Consider the following 22413-nt stretch of genomic DNA (forward strand, 5'->3'; position numbering starts at 1 on the left):
ACAATTTACAAAAAATAAAGCCTCATCAAGTGGAAAAATTTATGATGGAATCAGGTTTATCTTCAAAAAGAGATTACAAACCAGCAGATCCACCTACCAAATATCGTGCCATATCAAAGAATTTGATATGGCACTGCGATATTCATTACCTTCACGGTAATGTTTCTTTTCCATTCTTTGCCATATTGAATGATATGACACGTAAAGTTCTCAAAACTAAATTATTGAAAAACAAGTCTTCCAACTCAACAGCGAATATTTTAAGAAAACTTTTAGAGGAGTTTATCCCTTACTGCATCTGGACCGATAACGGCGGTGAAAACCGCGGTGAATTCGGCCAGGTTATGCAGGAAAACGGAATAGTTTGGAAGCACACCTTGCCGTATATGCCAAGACAGAACGGCAAGGTGGAGCGCCTGTGGCCAAGCTTAGAAAAGTTTTTGCCAGACGAGTTGGATGATATTCAACAAATCAAGGACTCAGTTCAGCAGTTCATTGAAAAATACAACAATACACCACATTTATCTCTCGATATTAATCCAAAAACGAATAGTAATTACACTCCTAACGAATTATTCGAAGTTTCAAAATTTTGGTACGAGCCAGAAATGCAAAAATGGGAGTTATATATCAAAGAGGAATGGGTTTTAGCAAAATTTGAATAATTACATCATTTTAAATGACTTCTAAACAATTTTATTTATGATCAAATTTTATATATCTTTTTGGATCAAATCCATTTTAATAGAATTTATATACTATTCATCTATTAGTAAACACTACCGTATATTATTTTTAAGCTATCTTATTTTTTGAAATTTTATTCAAATCTTTGGTCGCAAGAAGAATTGCATGATAAATAAAAACATTTAATCAAAGTCAATTTTATTTTTCATATTCAAATGGACTGAGTGTTAACATTTAACATTTTTTGCTAATTGTCGTCAAAAATTAGGCGTAAAGCAAAAATTGATATTTCATATGGTTTTATGATAGATAAGCATTATATTCCCACTCATTATATTCGTAAATTTTGAGGTTTATCCTTCGCTTTTAAGATCATTGAATTTGATTTTTATATAAAATAGTTATATATTAGAAAATAATATGAGTTTATGTGATATTATTTTTCAGAAGATTTTGTGTTCTTCTTCAAAATTTTATTTTTTATTAAAAAGAATCTTTACAAAATATACATTTACTTTAATTAATATTTAAAAACGTGCTCTATCAAAAGTTCCAAAAATTCAATATTATAGCTTTTCTGAGGTGTCACTTTTGATGAATTTCTGTTTTCAACACTAGACAAAAACAATTATATTAGATGCACATGATTAACATCTCTTGGTCTGATGATGTTTTTCAATTAAAAGATTATTATATACAGTTGAATTTACAAAATTCTTAATTCATAATTGCATGGCACAAGAGAGGTATGATCTGCTTATATGTTAATGATAGATATACCATATTATTTCCATTACTATAAATAACTTAAAGAAATATATCTTCTAAGTGTATTTTTTGTTCAATTTTGTTTGAAAAAAAAATTAAAACGCATTTCTTATCTTGTTTAGCTTTGATAAGTTGGATTAAATAATATTACTAAATACAAATCATGATAACAATTATATATCCATGCTAAATGCCTGAAGATCTGGTGAAAATATTGAGATATGCCTCACTTCCATCATTTCGTCTTACCACATAAAAATATGTGATTTTTAAAACAAGTTAGCTGATATGCTTTTAACAAAACCGAATCAAAAGTATTCAAAAAAATCTGAAATTGTAAAATATCTTAATCAAAAATAAAGGGTTGATCTTCATTTTCGGGATTTCAAAAAAATTTGGAATTTCACCTCCCAAACACACAGATTGTCCAGTTCATTGGCATAGAGAATATCCGATTTCCAGTGTTTTACTCTGAATCTTATTAGTTAAATACCGAATTTCGAACATAAATTCATCAAAATCGAATAAAGAGACTACCAAAAACGACACAAATATAATCAAGTCACAATCATTTAACAGGAACTCCTTAAATGAAGATTTTTACAATTTTAATCTCTATATTTTAGAAAAAAATATGCTCAGTCACAAACACAATTACTATGTTATGGAACAAGGCATTGACACTCGAATCTCTGGCCAATTCGAGGAACATCCAAAATTTCAATAATCTTATCCCACAGAATCCATAGCCCAAAAACTTTAATTTGCATAGTACATTTGAAGACGAATAATATTAGTCCAATTTTTTTTAACTTTGAAATTTTCAAAGATACAAAATTTATTACATTTAGAATTAATGCATTAATATATGCATTTGTTCCGTACCGAAAATGAACTTTACAAAAAGTGACATGAAAAGTCTTAATTACATTAAAGCCAAATGTAAACTTCATTGAGAAAAAGCAGTTTTGTCTCGTATTCAACGTAAAATCTTCAAAAGAAGACTAAACAAAAAGTGCTACACTGATAACAAAGATGAATTTCACATGGAACGCGATGATTCAATAACTGCAGAGTTGCGACATACAATTGCGGAAAATGTATGGACAACCACATGTAATGGTGGAGAACCATCGTATCTTTCAGAGGTCGAATTACTTGATTTTTATGGTGAAATCAATCAAAGAGCAAAAGGTCTTGCATGTGAAAAGGTAATCGAAGCTTATCAGATTGCCTACGAATTACTGGAGTATAGATACAGCAGAGCTTTATATCTAGCTGGCCTTGTTCATCCAGACGAATTTCCAACAAGAGGAAAAAGAATTGTTTACTTCGCTAGAAGTATATCTCCCCTCAAGATCATGGTTAAACAGAGTTTGCTCTGATCTCAACATTGAGATCAAAAGCTCAAAAGAAAATGAGGAAAAACGAGCAAAGTACTGTAACACAGCAACAGTTGCTAACTTCTTACATTAATTTCAGTATACGGCAGGAATTGATCCATGGAATAAGTGGAGTATTTATGAAACATCTCTGCTTCATCAAAGCGTTACAAAGTTATCTGCACTGAAAGCAACCCTCCTTTAACCAAAGAAGAGCATGAATTTGTGCTTGTTACTAGTATCTTCCCATATAATTCTGAAGGATACCGGATGAAACCATTTATTATTGTTCCAGGAATATAAAATTGTTCACAGGAACTCCGCTCCGTGAGAGCATTCCTTACAGGACAATCTTATGGATGGATGACAAAGAAGATATGGGATATCTTTAATTTAACTTTTATTATCGAAATCCAGAGATATCGCTCAAGTCTTGATGCTATCACAGCAGCTCAGCATAATATCGTATTCGGTGATAATCATATCAGCCGAGTAAGTTATTTTACTTGCAAACTTTTGAGTCTCTTCAGAATTGAACTCTTGACATTTCCAGCTTACTGCACAGTAGTTCTCCAGTTATTTGATGTAGGATGTGCAGCATCTTTGAGATCAAAGAATAACAGGTTAAAATATGTTCCGCTTTACACATATGAGCAAGATAATTTATCAAATACCCCAAAACCAAGGTTAAAAATTGTAAGAATTTTAATTGATGCTTGTGATTAAGTCAATGCATCAGTATGGTATTCATCCGTGGAACCCAGATAAAGCCTTATCCAACGAATTAACAAACAAAACATCAAACGCAATACCAAATCCCACATATATATTTAATTCTTCTTGCAAAAAATTAACATCTGACGCCGAATTACTTAAAATTGCGCAATTTGAAGCAATCAAATTCAAACATTAAATCAAGCACTGATAGTTATTGTAACAAATATTTCGAATTATTTAGATTATTATCCTCCAAATACAAAAATTCTCAGCAAAGGGATGAAATTGAGTCAATTTAATGGAGCAAAACGAAGTGAGGTGAAATTCACCACTTTGACACCTCGTATTTTTCAGATATATCGATTAATATTGAGTTTTATTGGGATGGAAAACATACTGAAAAACCTGCAATATCAACACCTTTTTATATAATATTGAATAAATAAAAATTTGTTTTTATTTTCCAAAAAGATATATGATACATTTTTATTATACAGGTTAAAAACTGTCTAGCTTTTGCTTTTAGTGCTCGACCAGAGGCATACATTGAAAATACAATCCTCTCCATGGTTTTTGTGTAGGATCTGATCTTCTCAAAACGATGATATTGACTATTATTATATGAATTGAATGTATTTATGAATATTTCGAAATTTTAATATAAATAATTTATTAAAAATAAAAATTGAACGTAAGTACAAAAAATATAATTTGAAAGCAAATTAAAAATTAACGATACGATAATTTGGAACTTTTACCTTTTGCCAATAAATATAAAAATAAAATTTTGGGAATTGGAACTTAAGAGTAGAGAGACCTTTGTTGATATGTATGAGGCTATGTATTTATGTGTAGATCTGAGTAAGCTTGGTTATCATATAGCGGTTTCTGATGAAATTGAGAACCTCGGAGACCCAAGACCTTTGTTGATATGTATGAGGCTATGTATTTGTGCGTAGTCATTAAACCCATTCTTGCAAATTAGAATATTATTTTATTTGTTATATTGAGCTTTCTTCCTGATAATTTGCATATCTTCAAAATCATTAAAGTAAGTAAAATCAGTTGTTTTTTCGGTGATTAATCTTAATTCTTCGCATTATATTTCTTTTTTTTGAAAAATCTTACTGTTTGGGGAAATTCTCTTTGCGAAATCTGTTGGCCTGAGGATTATCTGGTTGAATAAAAATATGTTCAATTCCCCTTTCGCATAATAATTAATGAAATTGTGTTTTATTTTCGAGAGTGTGCAAAACGTTCCCACTTCTTGAGAGGTACGTTTTGCAAATTTTTTTCTTTCATACATAGAAGATTTTTGGAAGATGATTGATCTCTACATGATATTATATCATATTTCTACATTGAGTCCTTAACAATATTAAATTGCAGGGTTTTCAAATCAAAAAACTAACTTTCGCTCTTTCAGGTCAAATCAGCAAGGCTCTTCTATATAGGTGTTGGATATATTATCAAACTGAAATGAAACTTTCCAGAGATGTCCATAAAATTATTTTGCAAAACATCCCTCTCAAAAAGTGGGAACGTTTTTGCAATTTTTCTTTATTTTTTGTACCATTATCGGTCCATAGAGCGAAATGGGGACCAGGTATTGTGCTTAATGCACGTTTGAGTACATTTGTTGTATACTCTGCAGTTTTCTGAGAAAAAGATTATGAGTGATCTCGTTTTTTCTTAAAGTCATTTTTTTCTTATCAAAAAAAATTAAAATTACGTAAAACTATGACAAAATTACGTAATTCACAATTTTAATGCTGAAAAATAGGAATATAAGCTTATAATACTACAGGTAGATTGAGCATCGATGCGCGCTAATGCCAACATGATTAATTTGAGTCGGTTTTATATATTATTGGAAATTAATCACAAATTGTCCATGAATATAAGTTATATTCTTCGATATTATGAGTTAATGAAGGCTACAATATTTGTAATCATGATTGGCTAGTTAAAATCTATTAGAATAAAAGAAATTGTAATTTAATAATATTGAATTGACATTTTAAATAATTTGAGGTCTAATCCATTATGAGTATGGTTATTACAGGTCACTTATTATTATTCTTTGATATACAAAGAGTTAAAACGATTTGGTAATGAGATATTGTAGAAAATAAAAATAACTGTAATCTATTGAAACTGATAAAAAAAATTAAATCCATTTATTTTTTATTCATATGTTATTATTGATGAGAATTAGATTCATTTAAAATTGAATACATATTTTTGAGAGAGTCAAAAATTTCAGGATCGATTTCATCTTCGCATTCATCCAAATATATTCTAAGCTCGGAATTTTCAAATGCATTCAAAATATTGGCAAAGTTTTCTTTACAAGAAGAGTTAAATAAAATTTCTTGTAAACAATTAATAATAAATTTTGGGTTAAATTCAACAAAATCCGAAAGAATTTCAAACACCTTTTCAAATTTGTCATTAAATATCGAAAGGGATATTGAATCTTTTATGATAATAGCGATGAGGATATTTATCAAAATTTCCTTATTTTTGAAGAGTGCGGGATAAATTTGTCAAGTGTCACTTTTCAATAACCTTAAATTACGCTGTTCTAATTTTTTAAAAAATAACCTTAAATTATATTTGAAGAAATTATGTCTATGATATATGTTTTATTCTAGAATCTTGGAGTTTTCATGCACTACACAAGAGCTCCAAGGTTCCAAGAGTGAATGCTCAATAGCAATTATAGAGATGTACCTTTTCAAAATGACTTTTACTGATTAAATTTAATCAATAGAAGACATTTTGAAAAGGTACCTCTACAATTAGATATACAAGAGATTCAAAGCTTCATTTCAGATAGATTTGAAACTTTGAAACTCTTGGTAGATTTTGAGTGAATGCTGACAATCATCTTTGAGAAGGTTTTCTTAAAGAAAACCTTCTCAAAGAGGTTTCTCAGGAGCCCTGAGGCTCCCTTTCGTAATGATTGGGAGCCTTGGGGCTCCTGAGACGAAGAATGGCTTCGCCGAATCTTTGATCAGCAGAGGCCAAATGAAAAGGCCTCTACTGATGGATTCTCAGGAGCCCTGAGGCTCCCTTTCGTAATGATTGGGAGCCTTGGGGCTCCTGAGACGAAGAATGGCTTCGCCGAATCTTTGATCAGCAGAGGCCAAATGAAAAGGCCTCTGCTGATGGATTCTCAGGAGCCCTGAGGCTCCCTTTCGTAATGATTGGGAGCCTTGGGGCTCCTGAGACGAAGAATGGCTTCGCCGAATCTTTGATCAGCAGAGGCCAAATGAAAAGGCCTCTGCTGATGGATTCTCAGGAGCCCTGAGGCTCCCTTTCGTAATGATTGGGAGCCTTGGGGCTCCTGCAGCAGAGTATCGCTCCGCTCCATTAATTTTTTTTAAAAAAAAGTGCCGTGTGGCAAATTTGTCCTGTTCCCTCTCCTAACACATAACTCCACAACTACCCAAGTACTATATTGCCACTCCTTCCCGCATTGCATTTGAGAAACATTAAAAGTGGCGACAAGTGCACTTGCCATGGCATATTGTTGCGCGTATATACTACTTCTAATGAAAGAAGCAGTATATACGCGCAATTCGAGTGAGATTGCAGCAGAAAGTCGAGAAGAGAGCCCTTTCTTAAGGTTAGGACTCCCTTCTCGACTTTATTATACAATGAAATATAAATCATAGTATATTTTTGTCACTTTTCACATCGTATTACCCCGATAGAAACAAAACAAAACGACTTTCTTGATATATCAATAAATGGCACGGATAATTTATTGGATGCATTGGAAAAATATTTTAATACATATCCTATTGAGCAAAATCGATTTCAAAAAGATGAAATATTAGAATGGCCCAAGTATTTAATCATACAATTAAACTTTCGTAAGACGAAATGGTGGAAGTGAAGTGATGTTGAAACCTTGATATTTCCTCGAAATTTCTACAAAACATATATTAGACATAAAGCATATATCTTATTTTATTAAGAATGTTGAATAATAATATTATTAAATATTAAGCTTTAAAAAAGCTAATTAAATTCAAAAATGAATATATATTATTATTGGATAAATATTAATCAGAACAAATGATTTTTTTATTAATGCTATGTAATAAACAGAAATTCATCAAAAGTGACAGCTCTCAATTTTTGACATTTGTAAATTCTAAATTGAATGAGAAAAATGAAATAACACTAAGCATAATACAATATTCTAGATTTAATTATAATTAGGAAAAAGTTAGTTTTGAGAGTACTTTTCATAGGCATATAGAATGAAATCTTCTGAAAAATAATATCACATAAACTCATATTATTTTCTAATATATAACTATTTTATATAAAAATCAAATTCAATGATCTTAAAAGCGAAGGATAAACCTCAAAATTTACGAATATAATGAGTGGGAATATAATGCTTATCTATCATAAAACCATATGAAATATCAATTTTTGCTTTACGCCTAATTTTTGACGACAATTAGCAAAAAATGTTAAATGTTAACACTCAGTCCATTTGAATATGAAAAATAAAATTGACTTTGATTAAATGTTTTTATTTATCATGCAATTCTTCTTGCGACCAAAGATTTGAATAAAAGTTCAAAAAATAAGATAGCTTAAAAAATAATATACGGTAGTGTTTACTAATAGATGAATAGTATATAAATTCTATTAAAATGGATTTGATCCAAAAAAATATATAAAATTTGATCATAAATAAAATCGTTTTAAATTACTTCTTCATTTAAATTATAACAATTATTTTTGATTTTTATTTATCATCCACATTCAAATTTGAATCTTATCACAAAAGAAGGACCACTTTTATGACTACTGCCAAATCTATAAACAGAGAATGGCTATTTGAAGCTAAAAGAAGAATAGAAGAAGGTGAATATTACAAAAGTGTGGGAAAGGAAGTTGAATTGGAAAATGGTAAAATTAAATTGAATGTTGCCGAAAATACAATAAGAAGAGCATTTCAACTTCAAGAAATCGAATTACCAAAAGTTAGTCGCGGCAGAAAACCAAATCCACCAACATTTGAACAAAAACAATTAATTAATTCTTGTGTTTCACAATATAAAGGAGGAATTTCAAAAACTTATTTATTGATTAAAAGGTTTCAAAATATTGTTCAAAATCCCGATTGTGAGAAAGAAAAAGAAGAAATTGCAAAAGAATTTGAAAATATAGAAGATTTGACAAAAGATCAAATTTTTGACAATTTACAAAAAATAAAGCCTCATCAAGTGGAAAAATTTATGATGGAATCAGGTTTATCTTCAAAAAGAGATTACAAACCAGCAGATCCACCTACCAAATATCGTGCCATATCAAAGAATTTGATATGGCACTGCGATATTCATTACCTTCACGGTAATGTTTCTTTTCCATTCTTTGCCATATTGAATGATATGACACGTAAAGTTCTCAAAACTAAATTATTGAAAAACAAGTCTTCCAACTCAACAGCGAATATTTTAAGAAAACTTTTAGAGGAGTTTATCCCTTACTGCATCTGGACCGATAACGGCGGTGAAAACCGCGGTGAATTCGGCCAGGTTATGCAGGAAAACGGAATAGTTTGGAAGCACACCTTGCCGTATATGCCAAGACAGAACGGCAAGGTGGAGCGCCTGTGGCCAAGCTTAGAAAAGTTTTTGCCAGACGAGTTGGATGATATTCAACAAATCAAGGACTCAGTTCAGCAGTTCATTGAAAAATACAACAATACACCACATTTATCTCTCGATATTAATCCAAAAACGAATAGTAATTACACTCCTAACGAATTATTCGAAGTTTCAAAATTTTGGTACGAGCCAGAAATGCAAAAATGGGAGTTATATATCAAAGAGGAATGGGTTTTAGCAAAATTTGAATAATTACATCATTTTAAATGACTTCTAAACAATTTTATTTATGATCAAATTTTATATATCTTTTTGGATCAAATCCATTTTAATAGAATTTATATACTATTCATCTATTAGTAAACACTACCGTATATTATTTTTAAGCTATCTTATTTTTAAATTTTATTCAAATCTTTGGTCGCAAGAAGAATTGCATGATAAATAAAAACATTTAATCAAAGTCAATTTTATTTTTCATATTCAAATGGACTGAGTGTTAACATTTAACATTTTTTGCTAATTGTCGTCAAAAATTAGGCGTAAAGCAAAAATTGATATTTCATATGGTTTTATGATAGATAAGCATTATATTCCCACTCATTATATTCGTAAATTTTGAGGTTTATCCTTCGCTTTTAAGATCATTGAATTTGATTTTTATATAAAATAGTTATATATTAGAAAATAATATGAGTTTATGTGATATTATTTTTCAGAAGATTTTGTGTTCTTCTTCAAAATTTTATTTTTTATTAAAAAGAATCTTTACGAAATATACATTTACTTTAATTAATATTTAAAAACGTGCTCTATCAAAAGTTCCAAAAATTCAATATTATAGCTTTTCTGAGGTGTCACTTTTGATGAATTTCTGTTTTCAACACTAGACAAAAACAATTATATTAGATGCACATGATTAACATCTCTTGGTCTGATGATGTTTTTCAATTAAAAGATTATTATATACAGTTGAATTTACAAAATTCTTAATTCATAATTGCATGGCACAAGAGAGGTATGATCTGCTTATATGTTAATGATAGATATACCATATTATTTCCATTACTATAAATAACTTAAAGAAATATATCTTCTAAGTGTATTTTTTGTTCAATTTTGTTTGAAAAAAAAATTAAAACGCATTTCTTATCTTGTTTAGCTTTGATAAGTTGGATTAAATAATATTACTAAATACAAATCATGATAACAATTATATATCCATGCTAAATGCCTGAAGATCTGGTGAAAATATTGAGATATGCCTCACTTCCATCATTTCGTCTTACCACATAAAAATATGTGATTTTTAAAACAAGTTAGCTGATATGCTTTTAACAAAACCGAATCAAAAGTATTCAAAAAAATCTGAAATTGTAAAATATCTTAATCAAAAATAAAGGGTTGATCTTCATTTTCGGGATTTCAAAAAAATTTGGAATTTCACCTCCCAAACACACAGATTGTCCAGTTCATTGGCATAGAGAATATCCGATTTCCAGTGTTTTACTCTGAATCTTATTAGTTAAATACCGAATTTCGAACATAAATTCATCAAAATCGAATAAAGAGACTACCAAAAACGACACAAATATAATCAAGTCACAATCATTTAACAGGAACTCCTTAAATGAAGATTTTTACAATTTTAATCTCTATATTTTAGAAAAAAATATGCTCAGTCACAAACACAATTACTATGTTATGGAACAAGGCATTGACACTCGAATCTCTGGCCAATTCGAGGAACATCCAAAATTTCAATAATCTTATCCCACAGAATCCATAGCCCAAAAACTTTAATTTGCATAGTACATTTGAAGACGAATAATATTAGTCCAATTTTTTTTAACTTTGAAATTTTCAAAGATACAAAATTTATTACATTTAGAATTAATGCATTAATATATGCATTTGTTCCGTACCGAAAATGAACTTTACAAAAAGTGACATGAAAAGTCTTAATTACATTAAAGCCAAATGTAAACTTCATTGAGAAAAAGCAGTTTTGTCTCGTATTCAACGTAAAATCTTCAAAAGAAGACTAAACAAAAAGTGCTACACTGATAACAAAGATGAATTTCACATGGAACGCGATGATTCAATAACTGCAGAGTTGCGACATACAATTGCGGAAAATGTATGGACAACCACATGTAATGGTGGAGAACCATCGTATCTTTCAGAGGTCGAATTACTTGATTTTTATGGTGAAATCAATCAAAGAGCAAAAGGTCTTGCATGTGAAAAGGTAATCGAAGCTTATCAGATTGCCTACGAATTACTGGAGTATAGATACAGCAGAGCTTTATATCTAGCTGGCCTTGTTCATCCAGACGAATTTCCAACAAGAGGAAAAAGAATTGTTTACTTCGCTAGAAGTATATCTCCCCTCAAGATCATGGTTAAACAGAGTTTGCTCTGATCTCAACATTGAGATCAAAAGCTCAAAAGAAAATGAGGAAAAACGAGCAAAGTACTGTAACACAGCAACAGTTGCTAACTTCTTACATTAATTTCAGTATACGGCAGGAATTGATCCATGGAATAAGTGGAGTATTTATGAAACATCTCTGCTTCATCAAAGCGTTACAAAGTTATCTGCACTGAAAGCAACCCTCCTTTAACCAAAGAAGAGCATGAATTTGTGCTTGTTACTAGTATCTTCCCATATAATTCTGAAGGATACCGGATGAAACCATTTATTATTGTTCCAGGAATATAAAATTGTTCACAGGAACTCCGCTCCGTGAGAGCATTCCTTACAGGACAATCTTATGGATGGATGACAAAGAAGATATGGGATATCTTTAATTTAACTTTTATTATCGAAATCCAGAGATATCGCTCAAGTCTTGATGCTATCACAGCAGCTCAGCATAATATCGTATTCGGTGATAATCATATCAGCCGAGTAAGTTATTTTACTTGCAAACTTTTGAGTCTCTTCAGAATTGAACTCTTGACATTTCCAGCTTACTGCACAGTAGTTCTCCAGTTATTTGATGTAGGATGTGCAGCATCTTTGAGATCAAAGAATAACAGGTTAAAATATGTTCCGCTTTACACATATGAGCAAGATAATTTATCAAATACCCCAAAACCAAGGTTAAAAATTGTAAGAATTTTAATTGATGCTTGTGATTAAGTCAATGCATCAGTATGGTATTCATCCGTGGAACCCAGATAAAGCCTTATCCAACGAATTAACAAACAAAACATCAAACGCAATACCAAATCCCACATATATATTTAATTCTTCTTGCAAAAAATTAACATCTGACGCCGAATTACTTAAAATTGCGCAATTTGAAGCAATCAAATTCAAACATTAAATCAAGCACTGATAGTTATTGTAACAAATATTTCGAATTATTTAGATTATTATCCTCCAAATACAAAAATTCTCAGCAAAGGGATGAAATTGAGTCAATTTAATGGAGCAAAACGAAGTGAGGTGAAATTCACCACTTTGACACCTCGTATTTTTCAGATATATCGATTAATATTGAGTTTTATTGGGATGGAAAACATACTGAAAAACCTGCAATATCAACACCTTTTTATATAATATTGAATAAATAAAAATTTGTTTTTATTTTCCAAAAAGATATATGATACATTTTTATTATACAGGTTAAAAACTGTCTAGCTTTTGCTTTTAGTGCTCGACCAGAGGCATACATTGAAAATACAATCCTCTCCATGGTTTTTGTGTAGGATCTGATCTTCTCAAAACGATGATATTGACTATTATTATATGAATTGAATGTATTTATGAATATTTCGAAATTTTAATATAAATAATTTATTAAAAATAAAAATTGAACGTAAGTACAAAAAATATAATTTGAAAGCAAATTAAAAATTAACGATACGATAATTTGGAACTTTTACCTTTTGCCAATAAATATAAAAATAAAATTTTGGGAATTGGAACTTAAGAGTAGAGAGACCTTTGTTGATATGTATGAGGCTATGTATTTATGTGTAGATCTGAGTAAGCTTGGTTATCATATAGCGGTTTCTGATGAAATTGAGAACCTCGGAGACCCAAGACCTTTGTTGATATGTATGAGGCTATGTATTTGTGCGTAGTCATTAAACCCATTCTTGCAAATTAGAATATTATTTTATTTGTTATATTGAGCTTTCTTCCTGATAATTTGCATATCTTCAAAATCATTAAAGTAAGTAAAATCAGTTGTTTTTTCGGTGATTAATCTTAATTCTTCGCATTATATTTCTTTTTTTTGAAAAATCTTACTGTTTGGGGAAATTCTCTTTGCGAAATCTGTTGGCCTGAGGATTATCTGGTTGAATAAAAATATGTTCAATTCCCCTTTCGCATAATAATTAATGAAATTGTGTTTTATTTTCGAGAGTGTGCAAAACGTTCCCACTTCTTGAGAGGTACGTTTTGCAAATTTTTTTCTTTCATACATAGAAGATTTTTGGAAGATGATTGATCTCTACATGATATTATATCATATTTCTACATTGAGTCCTTAACAATATTAAATTGCAGGGTTTTCAAATCAAAAAACTAACTTTCGCTCTTTCAGGTCAAATCAGCAAGGCTCTTCTATATAGGTGTTGGATATATTATCAAACTGAAATGAAACTTTCCAGAGATGTCCATAAAATTATTTTGCAAAACATCCCTCTCAAAAAGTGGGAACGTTTTTGCAATTTTTCTTTATTTTTTGTACCATTATCGGTCCATAGAGCGAAATGGGGACCAGGTATTGTGCTTAATGCACGTTTGAGTACATTTGTTGTATACTCTGCAGTTTTCTGAGAAAAAGATTATGAGTGATCTCGTTTTTTTTAAAGTCATTTTTTTCTTATCAAAAAAAATTAAAATTACGTAAAACTATGACAAAATTACGTAATTCACAATTTTAATGCTGAAAAATAGGAATATAAGCTTATAATACTACAGGTAGATTGAGCATCGATGCGCGCTAATGCCAACATGATTAATTTGAGTCGGTTTTATATATTATTGGAAATTAATCACAAATTGTCCATGAATATAAGTTATATTCTTCGATATTATGAGTTAATGAAGGCTACAATATTTGTAATCATGATTGGCTAGTTAAAATCTATTAGAATAAAAGAAATTGTAATTTAATAATATTGAATTGACATTTTAAATAATTTGAGGTCTAATCCATTATGAGTATGGTTATTACAGGTCACTTATTATTATTCTTTGATATACAAAGAGTTAAAACGATTTGGTAATGAGATATTGTAGAAAATAAAAATAACTGTAATCTATTGAAACTGATAAAAAAAATTAAATCCATTTATTTTTTATTCATATGTTATTATTGATGAGAATTAGATTCATTTAAAATTGAATACATATTTTTGAGAGAGTCAAAAATTTCAGGATCGATTTCATCTTCGCATTCATCCAAATATATTCTAAGCTCGGAATTTTCAAATGCATTCAAAATATTGGCAAAGTTTTCTTTACAAGAAGAGTTAAATAAAATTTCTTGTAAACAATTAATAATAAATTTTGGGTTAAATTCAACAAAATCCGAAAGAATTTCAAACACCTTTTCAAATTTGTCATTAAATATCGAAAGGGATATTGAATCTTTTATGATAATAGCGATGAGGATATTTATCAAAATTTCCTTATTTTTGAAGAGTGCGGGATAAATTTGTCAAGTGTCACTTTTCAATAACCTTAAATTACGCTGTTCTAATTTTTTAAAAAATAACCTTAAATTATATTTGAAGAAATTATGTCTATGATATATGTTTTATTCTAGAATCTTGGAGTTTTCATGCACTACACAAGAGCTCCAAGGTTCCAAGAGTGAATGCTCAATAGCAATTATAGAGATGTACCTTTTCAAAATGACTTTTACTGATTAAATTTAATCAATAGAAGACATTTTGAAAAGGTACCTCTACAATTAGATATACAAGAGATTCAAAGCTTCATTTCAGATAGATTTGAAACTTTGAAACTCTTGGTAGATTTTGAGTGAATGCTGACAATCATCTTTGAGAAGGTTTTCTTAAAGAAAACCTTCTCAAAGAGGTTTCTCAGGAGCCCTGAGGCTCCCTTTCGTAATGATTGGGAGCCTTGGGGCTCCTGAGACGAAGAATGGCTTCGCCGAATCTTTGATCAGCAGAGGCCAAATGAAAAGGCCTCTACTGATGGATTCTCAGGAGCCCTGAGGCTCCCTTTCGTAATGATTGGGAGCCTTGGGGCTCCTGAGACGAAGAATGGCTTCGCCGAATCTTTGATCAGCAGAGGCCAAATGAAAAGGCCTCTGCTGATGGATTCTCAGGAGCCCTGAGGCTCCCTTTCGTAATGATTGGGAGCCTTGGGGCTCCTGAGACGAAGAATGGCTTCGCCGAATCTTTGATCAGCAGAGGCCAAATGAAAAGGCCTCTGCTGATGGATTCTCAGGAGCCCTGAGGCTCCCTTTCGTAATGATTGGGAGCCTTGGGCTCCTGCAGCAGAGTATCGCTCCGCTCCATTAATTTTTTTTAAAAAAAAGTGCCGTGTGGCAAATTTGTCCTGTTCCCTCTCCTAACACATAACTCCACAACTACCCAAGTACTATATTGCCACTCCTTCCCGCATTGCATTTGAGAAACATTAAAAGTGGCGACAAGTGCACTTGCCATGGCATATTGTTGCGCGTATATACTACTTCTAATGAAAGAAGCAGTATATACGCGCAATTCGAGTGAGATTGCAGCAGAAAGTCGAGAAGAGAGCCCTTTCTTAAGGTTAGGACTCCCTTCTCGACTTTATTATACAATGAAATATAAATCATAGTATATTTTTGTCACTTTTCACATCGTATTACCCCGATAGAAACAAAACAAAACGACTTTCTTGATATATCAATAAATGGCACGGATAATTTATTGGATGCATTGGAAAAATATTTTAATACATATCCTATTGAGCAAAATCGATTTCAAAAAGATGAAATATTAGAATGGCCCAAGTATTTAATCATACAATTAAACTTTCGTAAGACGAAATGGTGGAAGTGAAGTGATGTTGAAACCTTGATATTTCCTCGAAATTTCTACAAAACATATATTAGACATAAAGCATATATCTTATTTTATTAAGAATGTTGAATAATAATATTATTAAATATTAAGCTTTAAAAAAGCTAATTAAATTCAAAAATGAATATATATTATTATTGGATAAATATTAATCAGAACAAATGATTTTTTTATTAATGCTATGTAATAAACAGAAATTCATCAAAAGTGACAGCTCTCAATTTTTGACATTTGTAAATTCTAAATTGAATGAGAAAAATGAAATAACACTAAGCATAATACAATATTCTAGATTTAATTATAATTAGGAAAAAGTTAGTTTTGAGAGTACTTTTCATAGGCATATAGAATGAAATCTTCTGAAAAATAATATCACATAAACTCATATTATTTTCTAATATATAACTATTTTATATAAAATCAAATTCAATGATCTTAAAAGCGAAGGATAAACCTCAAAATTTACGAATATAATGAGTGGGAATATAATGCTTATCTATCATAAAACCATATGAAATATCAATTTTTGCTTTACGCCTAATTTTTGACGACAATTAGCAAAAAATGTTAAATGTTAACACTCAGTCCATTTGAATATGAAAAATAAAATTGACTTTGATTAAATGTTTTTATTTATCATGCAATTCTTCTTGCGACCAAAGATTTGAATAAAAGTTCAAAAAATAAGATAGCTTAAAAATAATATACGGTAGTGTTTACTAATAGATGAATAGTATATAAATTCTATTAAAATGGATTTGATCCAAAAAATATATAAAATTTGATCATAAATAAAATCGTTTTAAATTACTTCTTCATTTAAATTATAACAATTATTTTTGATTTTTTTTATCATCCACATTCAAATTTGAATCTTATCACAAAAGAAGGACCACTTTTATGACTACTGCCAAATCTATAAACAGAGAATGGCTATTTGAAGCTAAAAGAAGAATAGAAGAAGGTGAATATTACAAAAGTGTGGGAAAGGAAGTTGAATTGGAAAATGGTAAAATTAAATTGAATGTTGCCGAAAATACAATAAGAAGAGCATTTCAACTTCAAGAAATCGAATTACCAAAAGTTAGTCGCGGCAGAAAACCAAATCCACCAACATTTGAACAAAAACAATTAATTAATTCTTGTGTTTCACAATATAAAGGAGGAATTTCAAAAACTTATTTATTGATTAAAAGGTTTCAAAATATTGTTCAAAATCCCGATTGTGAGAAAGAAAAAGAAGAAATTGCAAAAGAATTTGAAAATATAGAAGATTTGACAAAAGATCAAATTTTTGACAATTTACAAAAAATAAAGCCTCATCAAGTGGAAAAATTTATGATGGAATCAGGTTTATCTTCAAAAAGAGATTACAAACCAGCAGATCCACCTACCAAATATCGTGCCATATCAAAGAATTTGATATGGCACTGCGATATTCATTACCTTCACGGTAATGTTTCTTTTCCATTCTTTGCCATATTGAATGATATGACACGTAAAGTTCTCAAAACTAAATTATTGAAAAACAAGTCTTCCAACTCAACAGCGAATATTTTAAGAAAACTTTTAGAGGAGTTTATCCCTTACTGCATCTGGACCGATAACGGCGGTGAAAACCGCGGTGAATTCGGCCAGGTTATGCAGGAAAACGGAATAGTTTGGAAGCACACCTTGCCGTATATGCCAAGACAGAACGGCAAGGTGGAGCGCCTGTGGCCAAGCTTAGAAAAGTTTTTGCCAGACGAGTTGGATGATATTCAACAAATCAAGGACTCAGTTCAGCAGTTCATTGAAAAATACAACAATACACCACATTTATCTCTCGATATTAATCCAAAAACGAATAGTAATTACACTCCTAACGAATTATTCGAAGTTTCAAAATTTTGGTACGAGCCAGAAATGCAAAAATGGGAGTTATATATCAAAGAGGAATGGGTTTTAGCAAAATTTGAATAATTACATCATTTTAAATGACTTCTAAACAATTTTATTTATGATCAAATTTTATATATCTTTTTGGATCAAATCCATTTTAATAGAATTTATATACTATTCATCTATTAGTAAACACTACCGTATATTATTTTTAAGCTATCTTATTTTTTGAAATTTTATTCAAATCTTTGGTCGCAAGAAGAATTGCATGATAAATAAAAACATTTAATCAAAGTCAATTTTATTTTTCATATTCAAATGGACTGAGTGTTAACATTTAACATTTTTTGCTAATTGTCGTCAAAAATTAGGCGTAAAGCAAAAATTGATATTTCATATGGTTTTATGATAGATAAGCATTATATTCCCACTCATTATATTCGTAAATTTTGAGGTTTATCCTTCGCTTTTAAGATCATTGAATTTGATTTTTATATAAAATAGTTATATATTAGAAAATAATATGAGTTTATGTGATATTATTTTTCAGAAGATTTTGTGTTCTTCTTCAAAATTTTATTTTTTATTAAAAAGAATCTTTACAAATATACATTTACTTTAATTAATATTTAAAAACGTGCTCTATCAAAAGTTCCAAAAATTCAATATTATAGCTTTTCTGAGGTGTCACTTTTGATGAATTTCTGTTTTCAACACTAGACAAAAACAATTATATTAGATGCACATGATTAACATCTCTTGGTCTGATGATGTTTTTCAATTAAAAGATTATTATATACAGTTGAATTTACAAAATTCTTAATTCATAATTGCATGGCACAAGAGAGGTATGATCTGCTTATATGTTAATGATAGATATACCATATTATTTCCATTACTATAAATAACTTAAAGAAATATATCTTCTAAGTGTATTTTTTGTTCAATTTTGTTTGAAAAAAAAATTAAAACGCATTTCTTATCTTGTTTAGCTTTGATAAGTTGGATTAAATAATATTACTAAATACAAATCATGATAACAATTATATATCCATGCTAAATGCCTGAAGATCTGGTGAAAATATTGAGATATGCCTCACTTCCATCATTTCGTCTTACCACATAAAAATATGTGATTTTTAAAACAAGTTAGCTGATATGCTTTTAACAAAACCGAATCAAAAGTATTCAAAAAAATCTGAAATTGTAAAATATCTTAATCAAAAATAAAGGGTTGATCTTCATTTTCGGGATTTCAAAAAAATTTGGAATTTCACCTCCCAAACACACAGATTGTCCAGTTCATTGGCATAGAGAATATCCGATTTCCAGTGTTTTACTCTGAATCTTATTAGTTAAATACCGAATTTCGAACATAAATTCATCAAAATCGAATAAAGAGACTACCAAAAACGACACAAATATAATCAAGTCACAATCATTTAACAGGAACTCCTTAAATGAAGATTTTTACAATTTTAATCTCTATATTTTAGAAAAAAATATGCTCAGTCACAAACACAATTACTATGTTATGGAACAAGGCATTGACACTCGAATCTCTGGCCAATTCGAGGAACATCCAAAATTTCAATAATCTTATCCCACAGAATCCATAGCCCAAAAACTTTAATTTGCATAGTACATTTGAAGACGAATAATATTAGTCCAATTTTTTTTAACTTTGAAATTTTCAAAGATACAAAATTTATTACATTTAGAATTAATGCATTAATATATGCATTTGTTCCGTACCGAAAATGAACTTTACAAAAAGTGACATGAAAAGTCTTAATTACATTAAAGCCAAATGTAAACTTCATTGAGAAAAAGCAGTTTTGTCTCGTATTCAACGTAAAATCTTCAAAAGAAGACTAAACAAAAAGTGCTACACTGATAACAAAGATGAATTTCACATGGAACGCGATGATTCAATAACTGCAGAGTTGCGACATACAATTGCGGAAAATGTATGGACAACCACATGTAATGGTGGAGAACCATCGTATCTTTCAGAGGTCGAATTACTTGATTTTTATGGTGAAATCAATCAAAGAGCAAAAGGTCTTGCATGTGAAAAGGTAATCGAAGCTTATCAGATTGCCTACGAATTACTGGAGTATAGATACAGCAGAGCTTTATATCTAGCTGGCCTTGTTCATCCAGACGAATTTCCAACAAGAGGAAAAAGAATTGTTTACTTCGCTAGAAGTATATCTCCCCTCAAGATCATGGTTAAACAGAGTTTGCTCTGATCTCAACATTGAGATCAAAAGCTCAAAAGAAAATGAGGAAAAACGAGCAAAGTACTGTAACACAGCAACAGTTGCTAACTTCTTACATTAATTTCAGTATACGGCAGGAATTGATCCATGGAATAAGTGGAGTATTTATGAAACATCTCTGCTTCATCAAAGCGTTACAAAGTTATCTGCACTGAAAGCAACCCTCCTTTAACCAAAGAAGAGCATGAATTTGTGCTTGTTACTAGTATCTTCCCATATAATTCTGAAGGATACCGGATGAAACCATTTATTATTGTTCCAGGAATATAAAATTGTTCACAGGAACTCCGCTCCGTGAGAGCATTCCTTACAGGACAATCTTATGGATGGATGACAAAGAAGATATGGGATATCTTTAATTTAACTTTTATTATCGAAATCCAGAGATATCGCTCAAGTCTTGATGCTATCACAGCAGCTCAGCATAATATCGTATTCGGTGATAATCATATCAGCCGAGTAAGTTATTTTACTTGCAAACTTTTGAGTCTCTTCAGAATTGAACTCTTGACATTTCCAGCTTACTGCACAGTAGTTCTCCAGTTATTTGATGTAGGATGTGCAGCATCTTTGAGATCAAAGAATAACAGGTTAAAATATGTTCCGCTTTACACATATGAGCAAGATAATTTATCAAATACCCCAAAACCAAGGTTAAAAATTGTAAGAATTTTAATTGATGCTTGTGATTAAGTCAATGCATCAGTATGGTATTCATCCGTGGAACCCAGATAAAGCCTTATCCAACGAATTAACAAACAAAACATCAAACGCAATACCAAATCCCACATATATATTTAATTCTTCTTGCAAAAAATTAACATCTGACGCCGAATTACTTAAAATTGCGCAATTTGAAGCAATCAAATTCAAACATTAAATCAAGCACTGATAGTTATTGTAACAAATATTTCGAATTATTTAGATTATTATCCTCCAAATACAAAAATTCTCAGCAAAGGGATGAAATTGAGTCAATTTAATGGAGCAAAACGAAGTGAGGTGAAATTCACCACTTTGACACCTCGTATTTTTCAGATATATCGATTAATATTGAGTTTTATTGGGATGGAAAACATACTGAAAAACCTGCAATATCAACACCTTTTTATATAATATTGAATAAATAAAAATTTGTTTTTATTTTCCAAAAAGATATATGATACATTTTTATTATACAGGTTAAAAACTGTCTAGCTTTTGCTTTTAGTGCTCGACCAGAGGCATACATTGAAAATACAATCCTCTCCATGGTTTTTGTGTAGGATCTGATCTTCTCAAAACGATGATATTGACTATTATTATATGAATTGAATGTATTTATGAATATTTCGAAATTTTAATATAAATAATTTATTAAAAATAAAAATTGAACGTAAGTACAAAAAATATAATTTGAAAGCAAATTAAAAATTAACGATACGATAATTTGGAACTTTTACCTTTTGCCAATAAATATAAAAATAAAATTTTGGGAATTGGAACTTAAGAGTAGAGAGACCTTTGTTGATATGTATGAGGCTATGTATTTATGTGTAGATCTGAGTAAGCTTGGTTATCATATAGCGGTTTCTGATGAAATTGAGAACCTCGGAGACCCAAGACCTTTGTTGATATGTATGAGGCTATGTATTTGTGCGTAGTCATTAAACCCATTCTTGCAAATTAGAATATTATTTTATTTGTTATATTGAGCTTTCTTCCTGATAATTTGCATATCTTCAAAATCATTAAAGTAAGTAAAATCAGTTGTTTTTTCGGTGATTAATCTTAATTCTTCGCATTATATTTCTTTTTTTTGAAAAATCTTACTGTTTGGGGAAATTCTCTTTGCGAAATCTGTTGGCCTGAGGATTATCTGGTTGAATAAAAATATGTTCAATTCCCCTTTCGCATAATAATTAATGAAATTGTGTTTTATTTTCGAGAGTGTGCAAAACGTTCCCACTTCTTGAGAGGTACGTTTTGCAAATTTTTTTCTTTCAT

The 22413-nt window shown here is 30.1% G+C and overlaps 3 protein-coding genes across 3 annotated transcripts, besides 17 other annotated features; all 3 read left to right on the top strand.

Annotated features, from left to right (window-relative positions):
- Nucleotides 1-662: part of a mobile genetic element that runs on past the window's edge.
- Nucleotides 663-1263: 601 nt separating this feature from the next.
- Nucleotides 1264-1301: a mobile genetic element.
- Nucleotides 1264-1301: a terminal%2Cinverted (terminal inverted repeat of Banshee-A3 transposon ID:TVAGG3_0139960).
- Nucleotides 1302-2501: 1200 nt separating this feature from the next.
- On the top strand, nt 2502-2840 carry TVAGG3_0139970 (uncharacterized protein; the record flags this gene model as incomplete). Its single annotated transcript, XM_051224224.1, has 1 exon — nt 2502-2840. One exon carries the CDS (start codon nt 2502-2504, stop codon nt 2838-2840), a length of 339 nt encoding a protein of 112 aa, XP_051109210.1.
- Nucleotides 2841-6085: 3245 nt separating this feature from the next.
- Nucleotides 6086-6981: a mobile genetic element.
- Nucleotides 6948-6981: a terminal%2Cinverted (terminal inverted repeat of MuDR-4N1_TV transposon ID:TVAGG3_0139980).
- A 685-nt stretch (nt 6982-7666) lies between these two features.
- Nucleotides 7667-7703: a mobile genetic element.
- Nucleotides 7667-7703: a terminal%2Cinverted (terminal inverted repeat of Banshee-A3 transposon ID:TVAGG3_0139990).
- Nucleotides 7704-8386: 683 nt separating this feature from the next.
- Nucleotides 8387-9445: a mobile genetic element.
- Nucleotides 9446-10044: 599 nt separating this feature from the next.
- Nucleotides 10045-10082: a mobile genetic element.
- Nucleotides 10045-10082: a terminal%2Cinverted (terminal inverted repeat of Banshee-A3 transposon ID:TVAGG3_0140010).
- A 1200-nt stretch (nt 10083-11282) lies between these two features.
- Nucleotides 11283-11621, top strand: TVAGG3_0140020 (uncharacterized protein; the record flags this gene model as incomplete). The annotated part of the gene is made up of 1 exon (XM_051224225.1): nt 11283-11621. One exon carries the CDS (start codon nt 11283-11285, stop codon nt 11619-11621), a length of 339 nt encoding a protein of 112 aa, XP_051109211.1.
- A 3244-nt stretch (nt 11622-14865) lies between these two features.
- Nucleotides 14866-15760: a mobile genetic element.
- Nucleotides 15727-15760: a terminal%2Cinverted (terminal inverted repeat of MuDR-4N1_TV transposon ID:TVAGG3_0140030).
- Nucleotides 15761-16445: 685 nt separating this feature from the next.
- Nucleotides 16446-16482: a mobile genetic element.
- Nucleotides 16446-16482: a terminal%2Cinverted (terminal inverted repeat of Banshee-A3 transposon ID:TVAGG3_0140040).
- Nucleotides 16483-17161: 679 nt separating this feature from the next.
- Nucleotides 17162-18220: a mobile genetic element.
- Nucleotides 18221-18820: 600 nt separating this feature from the next.
- Nucleotides 18821-18858: a mobile genetic element.
- Nucleotides 18821-18858: a terminal%2Cinverted (terminal inverted repeat of Banshee-A3 transposon ID:TVAGG3_0140060).
- A 1200-nt stretch (nt 18859-20058) lies between these two features.
- Nucleotides 20059-20397, top strand: TVAGG3_0140070 (uncharacterized protein; the record flags this gene model as incomplete). Its single annotated transcript, XM_051224226.1, has 1 exon — nt 20059-20397. One exon carries the CDS (start codon nt 20059-20061, stop codon nt 20395-20397), a length of 339 nt encoding a protein of 112 aa, XP_051109212.1.
- Nucleotides 20398-22413: the final 2016 nt, after the last annotated feature.

The sequence above is a fragment of the Trichomonas vaginalis genome, chromosome IV (assembly GCF_026262505.1).
Source record: "Trichomonas vaginalis G3 chromosome IV, whole genome shotgun sequence".
Lineage (NCBI taxonomy): Eukaryota > Parabasalia > Trichomonadida > Trichomonadidae > Trichomonas > Trichomonas vaginalis.